Genomic DNA, 20044 nt, shown 5'->3' on the forward strand with positions numbered 1-20044 from the left:
GCCTGAGAATGCGCCCAGAATCTTTGTAAAAACTCAGGGGTCGTCAGGCAGGCAAGTCAAATGTGGAAAAGGTCCCCTGAGAATGTAAAGTTTCAGACCACTGGCACAGGGGCATCTAGGCTGGATTGTGCCATATACCTGGCCAAGTACTTTGAGAAAGCCCTCCTGCTTTCCTGAAAATGTCAGAGGAATTCAAAATCTGTAGGTGACTTGCTTGCATCTCTGCAAACATGCAGTTTCAATATACTCCCTTTGCCTTCTGAAATACTCCTGCACCACTGGCAGAATTTGCATTGTGGGTACTCACTTTCCCAGTGGCCTTTGCTGCTGCTGACAGGGTCAGTCGTGGTAGCTGTGCCTAGATGGGGTGAGACGATCGGCAGCACTGATGGTGTGGCGTGGCCTTGTGACACACATACAGTTCTAGACAAGCCAGATTTGTCATCCTCCTGTTTCTCGCATTTTCGACTGGGGGCAGGGATTAGAAGACATGAGGCAATCCAATTTGATGCTCAGGTTAGCTATGCTGTATAAACTGGGACATCAGCTCCCAGCCTGAATGGCTGGTGATCAAAGTGGTTGACAGGTCTGACTGCTCCCAGGGTGCAACCTCTCTAGAGGTTCTCCTGTGCAAGCCCCATTGAAATGAATGGGTGCTGTGTGAGAAGGCATGGCTGCACCCTGTAACGTAAATAAAGAGTGATCTGCTGTCTAAGGGCTAGAGTTTAATCGATGGGTGGCTTCGCTCTTTCTCAAAATGGCGGTCCCTTCCTCACCAGGCTGCTAGGGATGCTGACTGATGCCGTTTGTAACATTTTCTGCCAAGTGAGAGAGTCCCCTGCAAGCCAATTTTTTTGCCTTCAGGTCTCTCTCCCCCTTTCTCTCTCCTGCTCCAACAAGTCTTGCAAGCAAATGCCATCTCTCCCCCAACTTTTGTCTTTTGGTGTGTTTTCCCCCCCTTTAAATATAAAAAAGTTTTTGTTTTCTCAGAAAGATGTGTGTGTGCTTCACAAGAAAGATGGATGGATCCATCCAAGTGCAGGCCAGGAGAAATCACGTGGGCCGGGAGAGACGAGGTGGGATTTGTAGCCTCCTAAATGACATTCTCAAACAGCTGCATGGAGCTCATGATGTTCTCATCCTGAAGGAGGGAGAGAGAGAGAGAGAGAGAGAGAGGAGGTATCAGTGCCAGATTTCTGTGTTTCAAACAAAAAGGAATAACTGCAGTAACTTCCTGCTATTCCACCCCTTGGGCCTGTGGGTTTATTTAATTAATTAGTTGGGGGGGGAGTTGCCGTCAAGTTGCAATCGACTTATGGCAACCCCATAAGGTTTTCAAGGCAAGAGACATTCAGAGGTGGTTTGCCATTGCCTGCCTCTGCATAGCGACTCTGGTATTCCTTGGTGGTCTCCCATCCAAATACTAAACAGGACAGACCCTGCTTAGTTTCTGAGATCTGGCGAGATGGAGCTATCCAGGTCAGGGGCTGTGAATGTAACAGGATAATTCCCAAATAGTGTGCCATGAGAAATAAATTAATTGAAAGAATGTAAAGTTTCTGCAAGCTCAAAATGCTCAGTCACAGAAGAGACTGCCTATTATGTCTCTGCATGTTTTACTGCAAGGACCTTGCCTCCTTCCTGTAGGTTCAAGTAGTTGTGTCATGTCCCTGCACTGGGTGTGATTGTTGTTTTTTTAAAATTTTAAAGTTTTATTTCAATACTCAAAACAAACATAAACATAAATAAAGATTCATATTGATAAAAATTTGTATGGAGCTTACTTTTAAATTTACATTTTTTGAGTTGCATTAGTCTATCTTCAATATATCTTCATATCTAATAACATATTTATGGTGAAAAATATATTATCTAAATCTTTCCTCTTCTGTTTTGATTTAACTTTATTCTTAAATTTCCAACTATACAATTAAAAAGACATTCCATTATTCTTGAAATTCTGAAATTGGTCTATTATGTATAAAGGGTGTTAGTTTTTCCATAATAGCATCTTCAGTTACTCATCCATTCATTCAAATCTGGGTATTTCTCTGCCTTCCATTTTGCTGCATATGTTACTCTTTTCGCTGTCACCATGTACTTGGATAATTCGCTGTATATTTTTGGAATATTACTTGGTAAGTTATTTAGTAGTCCTGTGTAAATGCCTTCTCTAAAAGGCAGATTTAGTAATGGCTGAGTGGAGCTCACCTTTTGACAAGTTTCTAGAAACTCCTCGATAGTGACCACGCCGTCTTGATTTTTGTCCATTTTCTGAAATGCAAAAAGTGCTCCATGAGTGGCAGGTGCCTAATCCTGGGATGCAATGCTCAACCCAAATCAACCCCCCTCTCCCACCTTGTGAGCCCATGGACAGCCATCCAAGCATGTCATTTGTTGTTTCCCCCTTGTTGGCCTTTTGCCTGCTGTCTAAGTTCTTCCATGGAAAGGACAATTTCCCAAAGTCAAGCCCCCACCAGAATATATTTTGCGTGCGCATTTTAGTTGTCTGAAAAAAGTTCTCTTTCATAAATATGCAGCAGAGACTCGCTCTGGAGAAATGCAGAACGGCTGCTTGGAGGACTTAAGATAATCCTGCTGATTCTCAGGCCTAAGAGACCCAGGCCCTAAATAAAGGTCCAGACCTTCATACTAGATGAGGGTTTCATTAAGCTCAAAAGTGCATAGCAAAGAGGCTTGACTGTAGTAACATTTAGATGTGTCTAGCGTTCACAGGTAACAAGAGGAACATCTGGAGTTTCATCAACACTGCTAAGATCCCAGCAAGCTCAGGTGGTCCTTGTAAAGTGACTGGGAGTTACTTAGTGATGTAAATGTGGCCAGAACACACCTCTTGTTAGAAAGTGGTCCTCCTTCAAGGATGGCTGCGCAATCGCAGTGGGAGTTGAATGATATAAGACAGAAAGCGGTACGCATGCTTGAATAATGAGTAGATTTGCCAATTAGTGGTGTGCTTTCCAAATATGTATAACGGAAGGAGGAAATGAGATGCTGTATATTGTTTGTGATTGTAATGGTGTGCTTCTTTCTTCAACAGCCCCTTGAGCTGAGGGAGGGGGGCACCTTATTTGTGTGCACAGAAATAAACCTTTATTCCTTTCACCCCCGTGGTGTGGTTATTGGCTCACAGCGCCAGGGCCAAACCTGTTTATGGTAACACTGCCATATCCATTTCTGGGCAGCAGCTTGAGGCTCCTGCCGCATCTTGTGGGCTCCTTCCCATCTCCCCTCTCTTGTGGACAGTTTCTTCTCCCTATCCATGTGCCTGTCAGGCTATGTAGAGGGTGCCCCCCTTTCAATGGGCATGCAAGTGACCCTTCTTCCCCAGATGCTTTTGTTGCTAACAGGTTACCCATAGGCGGCCCTCTCTCCTACCTGGAAGAATTTTTCCACGTGCTGAATGGGAGCATCTTCCCTCAAGATTGGGTAGGTGTAGCGGCCCATCATGTCATATATGGACTTCATTATTGCCAACATTTCCTGGCAGAGAAGCAGAGCCAAGCTGTCAGTGCAAATCGCAGGCCAGATCAAGCCAGCTTTCTCAGTAATAGAAAAGAACTGCTCTCTACAAACCTAGAATAACATAATAGCTTTCATTTGATTAGTAGCTATTTATTAAGCACTCTCAATTCCTCTGTAATTTATTATGTTTTGTAGGAGAATACACATGAACACATGAAGCTGCCTTCTACTGAATCAGACCCTTGGTCCATCAAAGTCAGTGTTGTCTACTCAAACCAGCAGCAGCTCTCCAGGGTCTCAGGCAGAATTTGGATTTTGTAGAATAAATAAATGAAAATGGTATTTATTTACATTCCAATGTCATGTAACTTTGCTTTGACACCATTCCCCCTTTGCTTTTCATACCAGTTGCCAAACCAACCTGTCATAGATTGCTGTGCATTTGTTTCACGAGGCCTGGTGGTTTTCATTAGCGTTTGACAGAGGAGCATTTTGCATGTGGATTTTAGACGGTTCTACATAAACCACCTTGAAAAAAAGAAAGCGACTACCTCTCCGATCCTACTTAACACCTCTCACAAGGCTGATCATCAAAAAAGCACATTTTCTGGTTGCCACAGCACTTATCTTTAACCCCTGCCCCACACCCCCGCAACTCTCAGCAAGGTACCTCCTTGGTGATGTAGCCATCTTTGTTGATGTCATAAAGATTGAATGCCCAGTTGAGCTTCTCATGCACCGTCCCACGCAACAGGATGGAGAGCCCGATGACAAAATCCTGCAAGAAAAGATGGAGCAAAGACAAATTGTGAATTGCACAAGAGGACATGGAGGAAAAAACGTGTCGTCCCCCCACCTTCAAACAGCTGCTTTATATCTTTTTTCCCCCTGAAAGTAGCCTTTTAGACAATAACCTTCACTCTTGGAAGGGCAAAGCAGAATGTTACCGGTTGTGACGCTTCCGGGGTAGTTTTTGCCCCTCCATAGATGTGGTTTCTAGTTCTAAATTTAGAAACAGGATTTACTGTTTCTATTTTCTAAAATCTATTTTTATACCAGTCACCCGATCCCAGGCCCAGTGGCCACAATAACAGACCACAAATGTTGTCTGTGATGCTTCAATAGACAATGGTTATTTATTCATTTACCTCGTAAGTTCAGGGTGACTTTTAGACTATAAATGGACAGCCATTCAAAACACGGGTGGGCGGGGAACCATGCTGAAACAGATTTGCCTCTTGTTTATCCTCCCCACCCCACCCAAACAAATCTACCTCTGTATTACTGCTGGAAATGAGTTTTGGACTATCTCAGGGGAATTTTCGTAGTTAAGTATGACCACATTTTTCTTTGAACTAAAATCAAAGTGTCTTACAAACATTTTAAAAAAACACATCAAAGATAAAAGCATATTAAAATATGATTAAACACTCAACAAAGTGGAGGGCCCATTTAAAGAAAGTCAGCATAATCCACCTTTCTTATACAAGTCCCCTCAACATGACCCATGTGGGGCTGGCACCCAGTGTGCTCCTAGCTACCACTTTACCAAGGAAGAAGTATTTCTTCACACAACACATAGTTAAATTGTGGAACTCCCTGCCCCAGCATGCGGTGATGGCTGACAACTTGGAAGGCTTTAAGAGGGGAGTAGACATGTTCATGGAGGAGAGGGATATTCATGGCTACTAGTAAAAATGGATACTAGTCATGATGCATACCTATTCTCTCCAGGATCAGAGGAGCCTGCCCATTATATTAGGTGCTGTGGAACACAGGCAGGATGGTGCTGCTGCAGCCGTCTTGCTTGGCTTCCTAGAGGCACCTGGTTGGGCCACTGTGTGAACAGACAGCTGGACTTGATGGACCTTGGTCTGATCCAGCATGGCCTTTCTTACGTTCTTAAGACCTGCTGGCGCCTCTGCAAGTGAGATCCAGGGGTCCATTGGCCCCAGGGCCCAGCATGCTAAGCCAAAGGTACTTCCTTTCTTTGGAGGAAGCCATGACAATTCCACTGGTTTAAGTTTTTACCTACAACCCCAGTGCCACTCCGCAGGCAGGAGCAGCTTAATACTATTATTGATGTTTGCAATGTATTTAGCAATGTGCAGGCACTGCCAAGAAGACCCTCTTCGCCTTCTTCCCCCTCTGCCAGTCAAATCCTGGTTAATAATATTTGCCAACCAACACAAGGAAATTCATCCCAGCAACATAAGGACAAAGGCAATTTTTCAGATAGGGGAGGCAATTTAAAAGAGGGATTGGTGCTCATTTGATTTTTTTTTTCCTGCCTTCAGTTAACGGTTTTAATAGGTTTTAGTTTTGTTTTCAAAACCTGCTTGATCAATGTTTATAGTCATTACTTAAAATAAATAAAAGTGTGACAATAAGATAATGCCTCCCTCAAACCTCTCTCAGTGCCTATTATCTGTCTCTAGATTTCTCCCTCCAAATGGTTAAGAACCAAAACTATGAACTGAACCATGACACCAGGAATAGCAAGGATATTTACCTCAAACCGGATGGCTCCATTCCGGTCCACGTCAAAGGCATTGAACAGGAAATGAGCATACATGGTGGCATCTGGAAAGGGAATGGTAGGGAAGCAGATGGAGTGAAAAGGGTCAGGGAGAACGGCTCACTGAGTGCACCTAAGACCTGGTTCCCATTTTGCGCCAGCCGCATGGGAGCCGCTTCCCTGTAAGTTGTCTTCCCGACTCCCGAGCAGCTCCACTTGTGTCTGTAAGATGGAGTCATGTGGGAAGGGGCCACACCTCACCTATGGTAATGGATCAGGTTTTTTTTTAGTTTTTTTTTTAAATTTTAATAAAGGGATACAGAAAAAAAAAAGGAAAGGAGGGAAAGGAGATCATCCAATGTAAAAAAAAAGCATTTCTCCAAATATATAAGTATATAAACTGAGTCGGATTTGGAAAATTATTTAACAAGCAGATGTGTAACAGTCCAATATATTTATGTTTAACTAAATAAATGTTTATACTTCTTAAGATATATATGTTGATCATTTTATCATCCTATAGATATTAAATGATTAACATTTCTTAAAAAAACAAAACAATTCACCGTAGAAATCAACCAAATTAATCATCTAACTAGATTATCCGGGCTGCGTAACCGTGGTCTTGGAATTTTCTTTCCTGACGTTTCGCCAGCAACTGTGGCGAAAAGACCACGGTTACACAGCCCGGATAACCTACAAGAACCAATGAAAGCCGTGAAAGCCTTCGACAACATCTAACTAGACTTTATAAAAGTCACATATGGTTGTCTAAATACTTTTTCTAGCTTTTTGTGTTATAATAATAATCAATCTGTTGACATGTAAGTATAGAATGGTTCCCAGGTAATGGATCAGTTTTGGAAGCAAATGTGGGAAAGACGCTCTCGTGCCACTGTGGTCATTCCTTCGTCACACTTGTAAGCTGCGTGTACTCCCAGGAGCTCAGGTGGATTTAAATAGGAAACATCCTATTTTATCTTCACAAGAACCCTGCAAAGCAGGCTAGGCTGAGAGAAAGCAGGTGTGTAACAAAGCAGGTGTGAAGAAGAAGAGTTGGTTTTTATAGCGACTTTCTCTACCACTTAAAGAAGAATCAAGCCAGCTTACAATCACCTTTCCCTCCCCACAGTAGACACCTTGTGAGGTAGGTGGGGCTGAGAGAGCTCTAAGAGAGCTGTGACTAGCCCAAGGTCACCCAGCTGGCTTCATGTGGCGGAGTGGGGAAACCAACCCAGTTCACCAGATTAGAGTCCACTGCTCCAAACCACCACACTTAACTGCTACACCATGTGTGGTGGAGGAAAGTGCTGTCAATTTGTAGCCAGCTTAGGGCAACCTCATAGGATTTTCAAGGCAAGAGGCGGAGAGATGCTTTGCCATTGCCTGCCTCTGCGTAATGACCCTGGACTTTCCTGCTTAGTGACCTAGGATCAATCCCTGCTGTCTTCAGTTCAAATGGCTTTGGGGAGCACATCTGGGGATAACTCTGCCTTTAAAAGCTGACAGCAGCAGGCTACAAGAACTCACTGTGAAGCAGCTCCAGATGAGGTGTTACGGCTTGGATATTTTACTAGAGGAGGAAAGCACTCTGCACCTGTTTATGCTTCTCAGTGCAATTCTGGCACCCAAAGTTTCAAGCAAGGTCAGCTCTGTGACGAACTGGGTTGAGGGCTCCATGTTTGGGTGGCAGATGGGGGAGCAATTTGGAGGGTGCCAAAGTCTGGACAGTCAAGTTGTTCATGGCTCTGGCCGAACACTTGGCTCACGCATCCTCAACCAACTGCTTAGGGATGCAAGGGAAATAATGAAATCCATGGCACCATCTTGGAAGCTCTACCCCACAACTGTCAAGGTGCCTCCGATGGTAACACAACTAACCAGAACTGTAAGAACCAACCTCCCTTCAGCCTTTGTCCATGGGACTTGCACAAGGAAACTTCCATGCAGATTGTGTCCCAGGTTGTGTGTAGGGGTGTGTGTTGGGGCACCTCTTCAATTTTCTGTCTCAAGCACCAAAATGCTTCAATTGGCCCTATGGTTTGCGTGTGTGTGTGTAACATCTGAGCCAGCCCTGGGAGCTGGGGAGTTGCATGACTCACCTCCTTGGGGGAAGAACTGGGAATAGATGAGCTTGAAGGTCTCCTCGTCCACCAAGCCGCTCGGGCATTCCTATCACAGCAGATCACAAGACAGATAACACTGGTCACTTGGCATTCGACATTCAGATGAAAGGGCAGAAAGACCCCAGCCCAGCTCTGACATTCCTGGTCCCCCTTCTCTGCCCCTCCCCAAACCTTCCATTTTGGCCCAAACAGCCCTTTAAGCATCACAACCTCCCCAAAACCATCCCTGGCTACTTCACAGGACTGGCCTCCTGTGGTCTGAGGGCCAGGCATGAAGCTTTGCTCTGATTCATATGCAAGATTTCAAGGGGTGGGGGGAAGAAGAAGAAGAGTTGGTTTTTATATGCTTACTTTCTCTACCACTTAAAGCAGAATCAAACCGGCTTACTATCACCTTCCCTTCCCCTCCCCACAACAGACACCCTGTGAGGTAGATGGGGCTGAGAGAGCTCTAACAGGGCTGTAACTTGCCCGTGGTCACACAGCTGGCTTCGTGTGTAGGAGTGGGGAAACAAATCCCGTTCACCAGATTAGCCTCCGCCACTCCAAACCACCGCTCTTAACCACTACACCACGCTGGCACTTTCTGCCACCGTGCAACAGCCCTAAGACGACAGCTGTAGACCGGAATCCCCCAGATGACCCCCTGTGTCTCCCAGCTCCTCTTTGCTCTCCTGGTAGTGTTGCCACTTTTTTGTTGTTGTTAATGGCCTATTTTTTTTGTTAATGGCTCCTGTGCCTTTAACAGCAGCCTGACACACTGAAATTCAGCAGATGAAATTGTTCCTGGCAAGGAGATGTACTTATTTATTTATAAAGTGATGGGAAGAGCTTCCATCGGCTAAATTTCTGCATTAACCAGAGCAGGGCCAGTAAACCCACTTCCAGCTCATGCATGTGAAGCTGCCTTATACTCAGTCAGACCACTAGCCCGTCAAAGACAGTATTGTCTACTCAGACTGGCAGCTGCTGTCCAGGGTCTCAGGCAGAGATCTTTCACATGACCTACTATCAGATCCTTCCACTGGGGATGCCGGGGATTGAACCTGGGACCTTCTGCATGCCAAGCAGATGCCCTGCCACTGAGCCACAGCCCCTGCTGGTTCTGTCACAGGAGTAGGGTGGCTGTTCAGGAGGATTTCAACTTCATTTTCAGGGTCTGAGAATACTGTCACAAGGTGAGGAGCCCAGAAGCAAAGGACAGGCCATTCACTTCACCTTTGAGTTACTCAGGCGTCACCCCAAGGCATCAAATACAGGCAGGCTCTGTCCTTTCACCCACCAGGTGTTGCTCCTGCCATCATACATGTCCCTCCCCAGGCAGTATGCCCTGAAGCATCTGCTCTTAGCGCTCCAGGGTACTAGCAGCTCTTCCAAGATGACCCACATAGACAACAGTCTCAGTGCAATCCAAAGCCAAGATACAACAGACGTCTTAGAAGGCTGTGACTCAGTTTAGAGGAGTGTGCTCTCTCTCTTCTCCCAGCACAGCCTCTCCTATCAGTCACGAGAATCCTCCTGTAGCCCTGCAGCAGCATCTTATTTAGAACATTTCTATGCTGCCTCTTCAGAGTCCTGCTCCCGACAATACAAACCCACACCCCCCCCCAAGGGGATCTTGGTGTCTGTTCTCCACTTGTGAAATAGCCTCAGCTTGCACAAGAAACTAAGCCTTTTAGAAGTGCAGTATATAAGGCCTTTATATTTAAGTGGCTTTTGGACAGCAAGGATGAAGCCTGTAGGAGAAATGGGGTTTTAGAACTCTTGTATTTTAAATGCAGGTGAGTTCACCAGGGAAGACATGCCATATCTTGTAGAGGAAGCCAAAGATTTCCTTCTCCTGGTTTAAGCTTAACAGATAGCTCCAGAGCATGAAGTCAAAGTCCTATTAGCTCACCCTTGCAGGGATGGCCAGCCTTTCAGTATTAGGACCCCCACACCTTTTTATCAGTTGTGTAAAAGAAAAACATCAGCAAGTGTAGCTTGTTGTGACTCAAGGCTGTGGTGATGGGAAAGCCACGTCTATTCATCAGCATAGGAGTAAAAGGGGGAAAAGAAACACAATGAGGGGCATGCATTTAGCCACAGATGCATCCTGGCAAGGAGATCTACAGAGAGGAAGCATGACAGCAGGGCTGTTGTGGGGTAGTAGCTGCAATGGTTGTATCAGAATGAAGGCAGTCCAGGTTCCAAGGTCCATGAGACAAAACAAGATGTGACAGCGAATATTCGGCTGCCGTTGAATATGGCAACCCCATGTCCCATTTCCATTCTTTTCCACTGTAACATGTAGCTATGGAAACACACGATATGACATCATCATACGGAGCATGCTCTGCCCCCATGGCTAGGGTTGCCAGGTCCTTCTTCACCACCAGCAGGAGGTTTTTGGGATGGAGCCTGAGGAGGGGAGGGTTTGGAGAGGGGAGGGACTTCAAAACCATAGAGTCCAATTGCCAAAGCGGCCATTTTCTGCAGTGGAACTGATCTCTATCAGCTGGAGATCAGTTGTAACAGCACGAGATCTCCAGCTATTACCTGGAAGTTGGCAACCCTACCCATGGCAGCCACTAATACAGAGCAGGGAAGCAGAAATGCTGCTGCGTTGTCACCTCATGCATGGGAACAGAAGAATTTCAATACAGTGGTTGTGGCTTGTGGTCTTTGGAGCCAGTATCGAAACAGATGTGATGCTGGGAGATCTGTGACTGGATTTTCTCAGAATTTTTTCAAAGGCCGATAGCTGCTGTGTAGATTCATGCTCTGATCAACTGCACTTCAGATCAGGTCCATGGCTGAGGCAGTGGGAAGGGTTTAACCCATTCTTCTTAGTTTTACCAATCATAACTACCACCCCTTCTCCCTGGTGCTGTTAATAGCCATTGAAAGAAAAATCAATGGGCCAGATCTCATTCCTTTCCATGACTAACAATAGTTCCAGGGCTGGTGCAGGTGGTTTTAATTAGCATGAGGAGGGAAGGCTTATATCCCCATCCTAGGGTCACCAACCTCCAGCTTGGTCCTGAAGATCTCCGGGTATTATAGCTGAACTCCAGATGGCATAGTCCCTTTGGAGAAAATGTCTACTTTAGACACTGGGATTTATGGCATTATACCTGCTCAGGGGTCCCTCCCCTTACCCCACCCAGACTCCATCCCCAAATCTCCAGGAATATCCCAATCCAGAGTTGGCAACCCTAGGTTTTTTGGGCAGAGCCTGAGGAGGACGGGGTTTGGGGAAGGGGGGGACTTCAATGCCATAGAGACCAATTGCCAAAGTGGCCATTTTCTCCAGGTGAACTGATCTCTATTGGCTGGAGATCAGCAGTAATAGCAGGAGATCTCCAGCTAGTACCTGGAGGTTGGCAACCCTACATCCATACCATGGCTTCAATCTGGGCCTTGTGTGGCACCTATTAGCCATTGCTGGGATGGCCCATCTATTAGGGAAAGCCCCTTCTGGATGCTGTGTCTTCTTATTCTAAATGAGGCTGGAGTGGCAGGATTTTTTTTTCCTGGCTAAGGAAAGCCAGCTTTTACCTTAGACTCTACTCAGGCCCCTGCTCATAAAAGCGACTCTTCACTGAATTCTTGCTTAATGCATTCAGAGCTGGGGTGCCAGATATCCTCCATTCAGCAATATTAAAGGAGGTGGACTGTGGAACAGTCGCTCTAAAAGCAAAGATTATTGATTCATCAATCAATCCTGGGATGGGCCCTGATGGTCAGAGTAGAGTTGAAGTTATAGCAAGAAATGGAATAAAATGAGCGCAGGAAAACGATAAACTACATGCCATTATTTCAGTGGCTGGTAAGCGCCAAGAACAGATTGCAGGATAGAAATAATTAAAGAAATGTGGGTCTGAATGTTGGAGGGCTGCCTAAAATTTCCTAACGCCAAACCATCAGCCTTCCTGGAAGGATTGCCAACTCCAGGTTGGGAAATTCCTAGAGATTTGTGGGTGGAACCTGGTTAGGGCAGGGCTAGGGTTGGACCTCACTAGGGTCTAATGCCATAAAGTCCACCCTCCAACGCAGCCACTTTCTCCAAAGGAACTGACCTCTGTAGCTTGGACATCAGTTGCAATTCCAGATCTCCAGGCCCCACCTGGAGGCTGGCAACCCTACTTCCTAGGCAGTGCCAGACAATTTACTTAGATTAGCTTCATAGCTGTTTAACCATCAGGGCTTTCCAGAAACAATCTTGGGAAATGTAGTATGATATGGGCTCTAAGAAATTTGTTAGAGCCCTAGTTTTCCCTCCATCACAGAGAGAGAAAACAATTATTTAACCACTTCAAGTTATCTTATAGATCTACTCCCGAGTCCCTGTATCTGTTCAAGGGACAAGGGAAATGTATTTGATCTATTTGGACCTGAGAGAAGGGTTTATCAGAATATTATATACTTCTGCCCTTCCCCTGAGCTCGTCATCTCAGGCCCTGCTTTGCTGGCTATATTAACCGAGGGTCAGTGGATCAGTACAAGAAGAAGGGCCTTCTCAGTTGTGGCACATTTTTTTCTACATATTTTTAGAAGAAGGGTCGTCTTATGCATGGAAAAATACGGTAAATTGTAGTCTAAGCTCTAAAGAAGTTTAACATTGTGCAGTATTTCTTGTGCGGTTGTTTTCTGAATTTGCTAACTCAGTTCCGTATTCCAGTTCTTCCTTTCAAATCATCAGACAATAACTTCTGGGACGTAGGTATATGATGGGCTTTTAAAATACTGTTTTTATTACATTGTAAGCTAAGCCAAGATCTTTTGGGCTGAGGGCTGGGGGAGGGTAGACGTAAAATATCTCACAAGTAAAATAAATAATGCTGTCAATGTGTATTTTAATTGCAAGAGAAGTCTTCAGCACAAGAAGAACCACAGACAACTGCATGAAACAAGATGTCAGGCAGTTGGGCTAAACTATCAGCTTTCAGGCTGGAGAGAAGCATTCTTTAATAGACTGGGGGAGTCCTTTTCCCAGTCTTTTTGTGGAGTGCTGTTTGTTAACATTTGGGCCACTGGACGCTAGGATGGGACAGGAAAAGCTGGGAAGCTTTGATAATACAAATGAACACCAGAAAATCAAATCAGGGATTATGTTGAAAGGGCAAGGTTACAAAACTTGAGGGGGGTGATTTGCGTGGAGATTCCTGAAGATCAAAACCGTGTGTCTGGTACATGCCTGCTCCCCTCTGCTCAGCTTGTATAATTGTGAGCAAACAAAAAATGCCAAAACACTGTACATTTCCAGTTTCCTCATGAGGAAACCTGACCCTGTAAAGAGGTGCCCCAAACTTCCCTATTTTGGAGGAAAATTTGCAGCAAAAGGGAGGAAAGCCAGAAGGCATCCTAAGGACCTAAGCCATCACACTCACGTTCTTGAAGCCTCTATAGAGGGACTGCAGCTCCTTCTTGGTGAATTTGGTCAGTGCCTGGAGCTGGTCTAGCCCTTCTGGCTGGTGCCGGATGGTTGAAAGTTCAAGTTCACTGTCGCTGGTGTCTGTGGAAAGAAAAGAGAAGACACATGAGAGTTCAGGGTGGCTTACGAGGGTCAGGGTTGGGTTGCCAGCTCTAGGCTAGGAAACTCATGAGAGGAAAAAGGGGAAGGTAGGATTTGAGGGAGGAGACCTCAGCAGGGTATAATGCCATAGAGACCAACTTCCAAAGAAACCATTTTCTCCAACTGGACACTAGTTGTAAGGCTGGCGACCCTAGTCAGGGTCCTCTTGCTCAATAAGACTGCCCGCTTGTAGAGCCAGGGCACCGGTCAAGTGATTCGTCAAATATTGTCAATTGACTGCTTCTTATATGATGACATTTAGCCAAAGCCCAAATATTCCACGAAGGAAAGAATACCATTAGGTAGGTTGCAGATTACCCTCTCCATCACATTAACCCGATGGCCCTATTTTTTCTTCTTCTTCAGAAAAAGGGGATGAACTAGAGTGGAGATTCCATGTGGGAGGGGGGTGCCTTCCCTTTTCCCCTGCCCCTACACCATACTGTAACCCTCAAGCTGCTATTCCTCTGCCAAATTCCATAGCCATGTTAATACACTTCTGTGTAATCGGTAGAGCCCTCTCTACTGTAGAAAGGAATTGTTCCTACCCAGTAAGGTAGGAAAGTTTAGGACGCTTACTAAGGCCTACTCCTCTCCAGCACATCCCTGGCACCACTTACATCTGGCATCTAAGCTGTGGAACCAGGAGGTGCCAGGAGGTATACACCAGCACGATGTTGGCAGGGCACTATGATGGCAGACCTCTAAATACACCGGTGTACTTCTGAATTATGCTGGCCTGTCCCCACCTTAGGCCGGCGTGGGGTTTAGATGCTATCCTAAGCAGTTTCCAGTTCGGCCCTAGGATTGTGTTGGAGCTGTTCTGACACATGGAGGTGGACTCTGTATGAAATGCCCTTGCACAAAAGGGAAAGCTTTAGCAGAACAATCCCCTCCAATTCACATTCCCCAACTCCCTGGTCCCCAGTAAGATAAGGACGGTTAAGCATGCCATCCTTGCTAAAATTAAATGCTGAAGCGACATCATTTTCATTATTTTAGCAAAAGAGAGAAATGCTTGATGAACTTCTTAAAGTCATTAGAGCACTCAGATGGCTTCAGCTGGAAAGGACGTTCCAAAGTCCACACAGGCAGACTGCAAAGTCCATTCTGGATGAGTTGAATAAACAAGGCGGAACTGTTTTAAGTAAGCATTAACTATGCAATAGTGGCTGGGATAGAGATCTATCAACGATGCTAATTTATACTGCAGTATTCTCAGATAACTATCAGGTATTTTATGTATATGGGCTGTGATCCAAGGTCCTTGTGCGCCAAAGTGTTCTGCGCATGTGCTGATGCACTCAGGGCACAAACATCCCTTGAACAGTTTTAGAGGGTAGCCGTTTTGGTCTGCAGGAGAACCACTACATTCAAGTCCGGTAGCACCTTAGAGACCAGCAAGATTTTGGGGGCAGAAGCTTTTGAGAGTCAAAGCTTAAATCCCCAAAATCTTGTTGCTCTCTAAGACCCTATTGGACTGAATCTAGCTCATCCCTCGAAAAGGTTTTTTTATGAATAAAGTTGTCAGAGTCAATCACCTGTTCAAGGGACAGGATAAAGCCAGAGTTGACATCCCTTAGTTTGGCAACTTCTGGACCTTGATACTGTTCACTGCATCAAAAGGGGGCAAAATACATAGGACATACAACATCTGTATATACGATCTTGATATACGATATTGAAATCTGGCCGCTTTGAGAGAGTTTTCCTGAAGAAGGTTGGCTCATTTTTTAAATTATTATTGTTACTGAATGTGTTTCTCTTCTGTTCAGATTGTCAATTTTACTATGGCCATTTTTGCAGGGCTGTTTCCCCGCGGTCACCCCAACGAATGCTCCAGTGGTTTCTTCTGATTATGCATGCCTTTCCCCGACTGTCAGATGTTGCCTCGCTCTCCCTGTGCGTTTCCGCACATTTTGCCCGTTTTCTGGATTTTTGCGAAAACAGCATCTGGAAAACCTGGGCAAAATGCGCAGAAAAGTGTGGGGAGAGCGAGGTGACCTCTGACGGTCAGGAAAGGCGGGCATAATCAAAACAAAGCACCGGAGCAGTCAGCAAAGTGACCGCGAGGGAAACAACCCTGCATAAATGGCCGTAATTACCATTTGCTTTCTCATCCTGAGGCTGAGCAGTGCCTTGTGAACAGAAAAGCATTTCATAAACACATTGTAACAACACCAACAACCCATCTGCTGAGGCCACAATATAACCACAGAGATCAATTCACATTGTTTTAATATTTCACCGATATGCAGTGCCACTTAAGCAGAGTTGCACCCTTCCAGGTTCACCGAACTCTGCTTAGGAGAGCACTGATGGAGTTGGAAAACCAGACATTAATGTCTAATGGTCAGTACAGCTTCTGAACAGCCTTACTAGCAATTCCAGTTTTAGAATAAACAAACGGCATTGTGGTTCTACAGTGATATGTACCTGTTAAAAATTCTTGCTTAAAGTTGTATTTGGGTTTTTTTTTCTTTAATGTTTCCAGAAGGCCGACCCCCTCTTTGCTTCAACTCCATCCTTTCTTCTTTTTTTTTAAAGTGAAGGCAGGATTGATGCAAGTTAGTTTGAGGTCACACAATTTTTTAGAAAACTTGAGTAAACTCCATAATAAATGTTCCACTTAATGTAGACAGGAAAACCTCCCTAATATGTCCATAAAGATTATGAATATGTATCAGTCTTGGGTAAGGGAGGGCCTGGATTTAAATACCCTACATCCAAAAATTTATGGAAATAAGCAAATATCAAAGTAATAGTAAGCATTTATACAATTTATTTGCATGTGGCAAAGGCCATTACAATGTTAAGTAAAATTCAAAGTGCATAAAATTCAAGGGTTAACTGCACAAGAACATTAAATAGATTAATATTAGAATAGTAAACCATAAAAGCCACAGGACATGGTGGTATCTAAATACTTCCTCTACTCCTTTATTTGAAGGTATGATCTTTCTAATATAATTGGGCATTATCATTATATCCTGTCATGCTGATAAAGTAACTTTCGTGATGTGAGGGTCCAGGAAAAATACTGGAAATCTTCATGATGGCAGAGAAAATATTTCTCACTGTTTTTATGGTCTTGTAAGAAGCAAGAAGGAGCCCCGTGGCGTAGAGTGGTAAACTGCAGTACTCCAAACTCTGCTCATGACCTGAGTTCGATCCCAATGGAAGTTGGTTTCAGGTAGCCGGCTCAAGGTTTTAAAAAGATTTTTTAAAAATCTTGTGCCTGAAACATTTGTGGCAGGCTGATTTTCTACAGTATTTCTCTGCCAGAATCTACTCCCTCCCTCCATGGATTTTTGTAGCACTAATTTGACTAGAATTTGAACTGAAAATGGTAAAAAACCAAACTTTTATTCAGGTGTAACTCAGAGGTGTAGTTATGTATCCAAGCACCATTATGTAGAGCCAGCTCTTGTTAAAATACAGCTCCATATTTTGAAAGAAGAGAACCTCTTCAGAAGATCTAGCCCAAAGGTGCAGGCAGAGCCATTCTCCAGCCTTCAATAACCACACCATTTTCTGTCATGAGCTCAGCTTTCAAGGACTTTCTGCCAGGGTTCCAATCAACTATTTCACATCCTCTCCTAAAAATAGAGGAATCCCACCCACATACGTGCTGACCTGGAGTATCTTCTAGCAAAGAAGGGACACTGGATCATTGCAGGGAAGCCACAGCTAGATTTTTTTGCTCTGGGCACCCACAGATCTCCAGTGTTTATAGACATGTAACAAGCATCACACCTCAGTAAACACTGGATCATGGCAAACCCTTTGCCCAAGGTGAAAAAGATTCTTCTGTAGAAATCAGTCATGGTCAGAAAATTCAGGGTCATCTGAACAGGAAGGAACCAAAAACTGGAAGAATTTCTCCAAAGAATACATAACTCATGGAAGTTCTTACAACAGGTTGTTGTGTCAACATCAACAAAAGTGTTTCAAATAAAGATCAGATTGATCTGTTGATAGTTCTCATGGGATTGATCCAGCAGAATTGTCTGCTTACATACAAGGGCTAGGATACCAATTCTCAATTGGTCCAGGACTACTGACAAGTTCCCTGCTGATTAATTACCGGGAAGGAAGGCTGAAACCAGGAGTTACATCAATTAACTTCCAGTGTTGAAAATAAGGTCGAATCATAGAATCATAGAGTTGGAAGGGACCACCAGGGTCATCTAGTCCAACCCCCAGCACAATGCAGGAAATTCACAACTACCTCCCTCCACACCCCCAGTGACCAGAAGATGGCCAAGATGCCCTCACTCTCATGGGATGGCAGGTCGTGGTCACCTATGCCTTGCCCACTCACTTGGGTTTTGTTCCTCCAAGCCAGCAATGCTAAGATTAGCAAGTACTCTACAGTTAGGACCAGAAGGACTACAAGAAGCTAGGCAGGTATCTCAAATCAGGACACACACACCCTCCCCCAGTAGCCAGGTTTTAGCATGTTTCCTCTTGCGCCATCATGCCTACCAAAGTCATTACAGGTAGAAGCGTGTTGCCTAGAGCAGTGGTTCCCAAACTGTGCTCCACAGAGCACTCGGTGCTCCGCGAAACATCTCCTAGTGCTCCGTGAAGAGATTGGAAAGAAAAATATTACTGTCATTTGGTTTAGTATATAGGTGCTAAGTGAAAATTAGTGCTCCGTGATGAATTTCTCTCCTGCAAAGTGCTCCATGACTCAAAAAGTTTGGGAACCTCTGGCCTAGAGGCACCACCAAGGTGACAAGCTTACTCAGCATCTGGTTAGGTGACCCAGGAGACCCCCAGTCTTTCCCTTCAGTTTGAGCAGTTGGTCTCCTAGAGAGACCCTAGAGAGACAGTAAGATGGATTGCCTGCTCACCAGCTTCCCTAGCAGTAGTTTGCCTTTGCCCCTGTTCCTACTAGCTGCAGCTTTGAGAACTTGAACTTTGCATCTCTTAAATCACACCACTTGCCCCTGGCCCTCACCTGGATGACAGCTGGCTCCTTCCTGATCCTGTTATCATGAAGGACACTAGACACCCACCCACCCCAGAGAGCCCATCTCTGACATCCTGGGTTGCTGCCTATCCATTCTCTCCTTTTTTTTTCACTGTCAGAGGTGCTGAGAAGGAGAAATCAAATATAATCACCGGGGAGCCTTGATGCATTTCCTGGCTAGAGGACCACACGCATGGGCAGCTGCTAGCCAGTTCCGACTGCTTCCTTTTTAGGCTTTGCATAGGGCTGTTTTCTTTTCTGCCTTAAATGGATGTGAGCCCATGGCACAAAAGGGAGACAAACGGCAAAAAAGCATGGTCGCTTTATCCTCCTTTAATCCATGTTTTTGCCAGGATCGAACACACATTAGGCGAAACACATGAGTTCGATCCTGGCTGAATCCTGGCTGAAACAGGGATTAAAGGAGGATAAAGTGACCATGCGTTTTCACCCTATGTCACATATGCAGTCGAAAATGATGGTGTTTGGTCTTGAATCTTTCAAGCTGCCCATGCAGCTGGTGCCCCAGTTTAGCCAGCCCCACACACAGCTCAGGCAACTAGCCACTTTGATGACTGTCTAGATGAGATTGCGTTTTTTCCTAGGAAAGGCATCAGTTGAACACATGGAGTTGCCTTATACTGAACCAGACCCTTGGTCCATCAAAGTCAGTATTGTCTACTCAGACTGGCAGTGCCTCTCTTCAGGCCTAGAAGTCTTTCACATCACATACTACCTAATCCTTTTAACTGTAGATGCTGGGGATTGAAACTGGCACCTTTTGCATGCCAAGCAGATGCTCTACCACTGAGCAACCTGATTATTTACCGCCTTTGCTTCTGGAGCCCTCGGACTGTCCCTTGTCTCTCAGCACACTCCTTAATTGCTCCATAGCCACCTAACGGTGTCAACACCAGTAACATTTTAAAGCTTAAAAAAATATAAGAGGACTTAGAACTACCCAGGCAAAAAACCCAGATATTTAATCAATCAGGCGGTATTATTAAGAGAAGAGAATATTAGGAGCAGACGCGAGACAAAAGAGCACAGATTCATGGAAGGTGAACACTAAACTTAAGCCATCAATGGAAGATCCCAAGCTAAGACACTGAAATAAGTCACCATTACAAAGGATTTATATTCAGTTAAGATCCACAAATCCTAGTCCAAAGTAAAGCCTACATTTCATTTCCAGAGTGCAACATCTTTTCAGTTGGCATTTGAACAATTCACGCTGAAAGAATTTTTTTTAAGGCAAGGTCCAATGTGTGCGTGAAGAACCTGTGATATCATAGCCCACCCACTTCCAGCCAATCACTAACCTTCTTTCCCAAGGTTTTTTGGGTCGTTCCATAATCACAACTAATTTTCTATAGGCACAC

At 44.8% G+C, this 20044-nt stretch overlaps 1 protein-coding gene across 3 annotated transcripts in view; it reads right to left on the reverse strand.

The window, feature by feature from the left end:
- Window positions 1–952: 952 nt before the first annotated feature.
- KCNIP3 (potassium voltage-gated channel interacting protein 3) overlaps window positions 953–20044 on the reverse strand; it is a 106492-nt gene continuing 87400 nt past the window's right edge. For all 3 annotated transcript variants that reach the window (XM_056860288.1, XM_056860287.1, XM_056860289.1), the window contains 7 exons: window positions 13500–13624; window positions 8104–8173; window positions 5996–6066; window positions 4154–4261; window positions 3397–3501; window positions 2212–2274; window positions 953–1141 (listed from right to left, as the gene is read on the reverse strand). In XM_056860288.1, coding sequence (XP_056716266.1) covers window positions 1094–1141; window positions 2212–2274; window positions 3397–3501; window positions 4154–4261; window positions 5996–6066; window positions 8104–8173; window positions 13500–13624 — 590 coding nt within the window. In that variant the 3' untranslated portion in view covers window positions 953–1093. The remainder of the gene's footprint in view (window positions 1142–2211; window positions 2275–3396; window positions 3502–4153; window positions 4262–5995; window positions 6067–8103; window positions 8174–13499; window positions 13625–20044) is intronic.

The sequence above is a fragment of the Euleptes europaea genome, chromosome 14 (assembly GCF_029931775.1).
Source record: "Euleptes europaea isolate rEulEur1 chromosome 14, rEulEur1.hap1, whole genome shotgun sequence".
Taxonomy (NCBI): domain Eukaryota; kingdom Metazoa; phylum Chordata; class Lepidosauria; order Squamata; family Sphaerodactylidae; genus Euleptes; species Euleptes europaea.